The 5,664-nt window shown below is 24.5% G+C and overlaps 1 protein-coding gene across 1 annotated transcript; it reads left to right on the top strand.

Annotated features, from left to right (window-relative positions):
* Nucleotides 1-2,704: 2,704 nt before the first annotated feature.
* On the top strand, nt 2,705-4,010 carry LOC129611432 (uncharacterized). The gene is made up of 3 exons (XM_055524578.1): nt 2,705-2,855; nt 2,921-3,044; nt 3,603-4,010. The coding sequence occupies exons 1-3, from the start codon at nt 2,717-2,719 to the stop codon at nt 3,868-3,870; spliced, it is 531 nt and encodes a 176-aa protein (XP_055380553.1). The 5' UTR covers nt 2,705-2,716; the 3' UTR covers nt 3,871-4,010.
* The last annotated feature ends 1,654 nt before the right edge of the window (nt 4,011-5,664 follow it).

Raw genomic sequence — 5,664 nt, 5'->3', positions numbered from 1 at the left:
CTGTTGTTGTTTAGCTATTTTTTTTAACACTTTAAAAAAAAAATGAAAATCATTTGGGCGCCGAAACGTCTGGTTTGATAAAAAAAACTAAAAAAAAAAAACCTAACAATACCTAACTTGTATGTATTTAGAAAGATTAAATTCTATAGAATTCTTACAAATATACATACACTCCCAATATGCATATACAAAGCATGGTATATTTTTTATTTAGTTATGTTTGAATATGTAAAAAATATCAAACCAACATTATTTTGTCGTGTTATATCGGTTGTTTAGTACATTTTTCACATTCACCGTATCATATTTTTTAAATAGGGAAAATAAAACAAAATACAATACATACCTACTACCATAACATTGCATTAATGGCATACAAGTATATTCCATAAAAGCCAAAATCTAGAAAAATAAAAGCAATAAATAAAAGAATATGAGAAATATTATGCGGTTTATTGTGAAGCCACAAATTCAATATAATAATGTTATGAAATGAAAACCAAAAATAATTCTACACAGAATATTTTAAGAGGTGTACTTATGTACATACTTATGTACATAATATGTATTTACAAAATAATATTTAGCTAATTTTTATTATAGAATATTTTTTGTAATTTGGATTAGAGACAATCATTTATCTATGTATATGCTTGTATATCTTCTTACACACATTATAACATTTTAATATTATTTTAAATCAGAAAAATTGCCATAACAAGAATGAGAGGAAACATGAAGGCAACATTATCATATTTTAAATCTCATAAAGTCAACACCATTAAAAATTATTTAATATTTTTTAAAATTTTACCATTCATTGTTCCCCCTTTTTTTTTCTCCATAATCTTAATTTTTGTCTGCGCTTCATTAATTTATTCTAATATAGAAGAATTTGTTTTAAAAAAGCAGTATTGAATTAAAGAAAAATTTATTTCAGAAAATGAAAAAAGGGCTTTTAAAAGAAGTCGATATGTTTATGTGTCAAAACCGAAGACAAAAGGGGAAAATCAAGATTTTGATTCAAATGTGAAATGTAAAATATTTCGACAAGTAAATTAAATTATATAATGTGGAACATATACGCAACTTGTAAAAGTACCAACGTAACACAACAGTAGTTTGACACATACAAAATAGCAATTTGATTGAAACAAAAATAATAATTTGTCTGTTCGTAGAAATGCTTATTAGAAATGCTTGTCTGTTCGTAGAAGATTGTTACGTTATGAACAAATATATTATATAATCACAATAATTCATTTACATCTTACAGAAATTCATTTCTAATATAAATGACAAAAAGAAATGAATTTCTTATTCTATGTAGTAAGCTTAAACTTAATTCAGCCCTGGACTATGATTTTTTTTGCAAGTATTAGAATGATATGAAAAACGAAAATTGGCACAAATACATTTTCAGGGTAATGAAGCCAAGTTGACTGAAAAAAACTGCAACATAATGGTTCACTATATAGTCAAATAAAAAAAAAAACAGAACTGGAAAAATATTTAGCCAATATTTTTATACAAATATCATACCAATAATGTATACCAATAATATTATGCATAATTGTACAATAGCGCTAGCATATCACTTGCACGTGTATGATGTTATGTTTGTATAATACTGTTGTATAACAGTTTGTTCTAAAATCGATGTGAAAATTTTATTGTTAGCGAAATTTATTTGAATTCAAGTTTTATTTTCCTAAAACAAATTTTTTATAATATCTTTAATAATGGTTTTGATATAATGTAATATACACTATATTTTTTTTTTAATTCTGAATGGTTAATTAAGTAACCCCTGTGGTTGCATGTAGCATCTATTATATATGTGTACGTACGTTATGAGTAAAAGGCAAAATGTAGTCGTATCTTATTAGAAGATTCGATTGTTCTTCTCACTTTATTATTTTGTTTTTCTTTCTTTGCAGCTATTATAAAATTTTATTTGATCTGCATTATTAATTTATGCAGTATCTATGAATATATATATATATATATTCATATATACTGCATAAATATAAATATATATATATATATATATATATATATATATATATATATACTCGTATATATATATACTCGTATATATATATACAATGTATTTATATTATGAATAATGAAAGCTGTAAATGAATTTTTAAGATGTGTCCTACAGCACGAATGACTTTTATTACATTTAAGGTAAATAAAAAGCCATTGCATTTAAGCTATTTTTAGCCAGTTTAATAATAATATGTAAAAAATTTTCAGTTAGATGTTATACATGGAGCAAAGAATTAGTGATTGTTAAAGGTTGAGGAATTCATAAATTTATCTACTCTTTTTAGAAGTTAAAATAATTGCTTGTACATTATTATTGCTTGTCAGCATTACTTTAATTCCACTCTTATGTTTCTTTTTGTAACTTCATTTTTTTAAATTGAATAGCGTCACTAAATGATGGCGCCTAATATAACAAGAAATAATTAATTCGTGTCAAATATCAGGGGTTAAATTTAAAATTGCAAATTGACCTAAAATTATTAATAATAACCACCTACATACATTTTAGATTAAAATGAACCAAAATCGAATTTATAATAAATGCAAAAAAAAACATTTCTAATTTATTTTAATTAAATTTTATTTCTTATTTAAAAAAATCTCCATTTGAAATGCGTTCAGTATTAAAACATCTTTTGACTTGTGTCAACCATACACAGAAATGAAATATTGGATTTTACCTTTTGTAATTTTTAATTTTCACTATAGTATTGTGTTTGCATTTCGTGTTACATTCGATAATATAACATTTATAATAAGTAATGTTGAACCATTTAAAGACAGTACAGTATTTCACAAAGGTGAAAATTAGAAAAATTAAGGCCAAACAAATTTTTAAATAAATGTAATTTATTTGTTATCATAGATTATCCTGATAAATGTTACTATAGTCCTACTGGTCATACTTGGAATGTAGGTGATCATTGGAGTCCAAAAGGAAAATGTTGGGTAGCAAGATGTGTTAAGCCAGGTGTTGCAATTGTATTTTAGTAAGAAATCATAATATTTTTTCTTCTTATTTTAAAAACTATATTTTAGAAAAATTTTAATGAAATCGGACACAAAATAACAAAAAGTTCATTAGAGTACGCGAAAGAATCGATCGTGAAATTTGAATTTAATTATATTAATAAAAACACGTTAATTTACACATCAAACATTGTACATACATTTTGTTTGATCTGAATAGCATTTTACGACAGTTAACATGCAAAACTCCTTGTATTCTGTTTGAGTTATAAAATAATAAAATTATGAACACGCTACTTTTAACTATTATAAATTGTGTATAATAAAATTAATAAATAAAAAAAATAAAAAATAATCCAACTCGCATCATACAAAATCTATGAATGATGTTTGATATCTGATTCAGGCATTTTTAGTGGTGATTCATTTACAGATTAACAATGCGAACATGCTAACTTATTATAATTTTTCAGTTCAATTTCTTTACAACTTGTAAAAAAAATTTCCACTCCAATTTACTTCTAATTACATTGTTACTTGTATACCTATTAGTATTAATTTTTATTTTTAATTTTTAGTTGCGGTAATGTTAGCCCAGCTAATGATGGTCATTCAAATAAATATTGTCAAAGTATTGGAATGAATATTGAACGTCCTTATCCAAGATGTTGTAATCGTTATTTATGTAAAAGTTTAAATTCACGTCCATATATATATAATCCAGTTGTAGCCGGTGGGGGACGTGAAATACCAAATTTTAAAGCATTAAAATATTCTAAATTAAAAAAACCATCTTATAAAATTATATTGACTTCTGATGACACATGTAAAATAAGTAGAATTTAAAAATAGTGATTTTATATATGACGTTATGCATTGCATTTAAAAATTCTATAATTCAAATTTATTGTTTTTTTTTTTATATTTAACATGTTACTGTTAATTACAATGTTACCATGAATTTAAAGAAATAAATATTATTTGTTCTAATAAACAATTACGATGTTAAACTTGCACAAATAATTACTTTAATTTGATTAGTAAGTGCAATTATCATGAAATTATTTAACAGGTTGCATTAGTAAAATAGTAAATTTTCAGACTGTAAAAGTGTTGTTGTTTTGAATTGCTTATACATTGACATTAATATTAAATTTTGTATTTAATTCTATTGAATATTATTTGTGCAAGTTTATATGATTAGAAATTATTCGGTGACTTTGCCTCAGTGAAGGCATAATATTCGGACACTGAATTTTCTCCGAAGGATTGTTTGTTATTCTCACTGTCAAACAGAAATTATATCTCTAAAATGTCGTTGCAGAGCATATTTACAGAATTTCTTGAGCACGGAGAGAGGTGGCTATTTCGTCGAATAGTTGAAGAATTAGGTTGGCTGAAATCACGCAATAACTGTCCCATTGTATGACCTGAATAAATTTTTATCATTTTTAGTTTGTTACATAAATGGTAGAGCAAGTTCAAGAATTTTACGCTTTCAAAAGTATGATGACGGACAGAAACTTGAAGTTTAGTTAAACTGCAGCGAAATTCATGCTTATTCAACTTCAGGAATTATGTAATTTAAAGTTAATTTTGAATTTTTGGAATGGACGCCCATCTGAGTTATATTTTCCGGATAAATGCAAAAAAAAAAATTTTAAATTTATGATTATTTAAGTTTTTCATGACAATCGCTTGAAACATTATTTAAGATTGTATAGTTATTTTCGAATGTTATTCTCAAATTACAGATTATATTTTGCATTTTTCAATTCATTTAAATTTATTTTCAATTTTTGCACAAATTATTGCCTCATTTATTTTAATTAAATAAGTGTAAAACTAATATACAAGCACTCATACATATAATGCAAAATTATTAAGGTATTAATACTGAACACCCATATATTTATTGGCTTGCAACTACATAGATGTTACATACATACAATATATTTTAAACATACACACGTAAATTTACAAACTTACATACGATTTTTATCTTCTTGTTTTTTTAAATACAAAAAAAAAATCTCATTTTATTGCTCTGTAATTCTGAAATTGATAGTGTGGGGTGAAAAAATCAACATGGAAATTAAAATTTATTCACACAACTAAAATGATTGTAGGTAGTAAACGCCACCTAAATTTATTAACCATTAAAATTGTGTCACATATTCTGGAATGTTTTCAAAATAAAATTAATAAGAAATAAAAAAAAAATTTAAAATACAAAACGTATATACAGTATGCGCGGTGTGAAAAAAAACACAAACAAGAGAAAAAAAAAAATTAAAGCGAATTATTTAGTGGCGAAATAAATTTTAATTATGAAATCGTTGCTTTTCTCTGCAGAGTTTATTACACCATAACAGTTTTTACCGTTAAAATCACCTCTTTGATACAATATTGTCATTTGAGTTGTTCCTTACTGTTACTATATAAACAATTTCATATACCTGCATGTATATGACGTTTATCTTTTTAATTGAAATTTCTACTGTAATAATAAAAAAACTAAACGGAAATTATTAAATTTTTTAGTTTGATGCCAATTTCAGTTTATAATATCAACTAAAGAAAACTAACGATTTGAGGACGAATAAATAAAGTAACAAAATATTTTTAATAGTACTGACG

The sequence above is a fragment of the Condylostylus longicornis genome, unplaced genomic scaffold (genome assembly GCF_029603195.1).
Source record: "Condylostylus longicornis isolate FDR11 unplaced genomic scaffold, ASM2960319v2 ptg000049l, whole genome shotgun sequence".
Taxonomy (NCBI): domain Eukaryota; kingdom Metazoa; phylum Arthropoda; class Insecta; order Diptera; family Dolichopodidae; genus Condylostylus; species Condylostylus longicornis.
Note: the sequence above shows the minus strand (reverse complement) of the source record. Positions and strands in the feature narration are given on the sequence as shown.

Bases quoted from the DNA above. Each gene is read 5' to 3' on its own strand.
- LOC129611432 (XM_055524578.1), top strand. From the start codon at position 2,717: ATGAAATATTGGATTTTACCTTTTGTAATTTTTAATTTTCACTATAGT. The intron at 2,856-2,920 runs GTGAAAATTAGA...TTGTTATCATAG, and splicing joins CAGTACAGTATTTCACAAAG to ATTATCCTGATAAATGTTAC. The intron at 3,045-3,602 runs GTAAGAAATCAT...TTTAATTTTTAG, and splicing joins GGTGTTGCAATTGTATTTTA to TTGCGGTAATGTTAGCCCAG.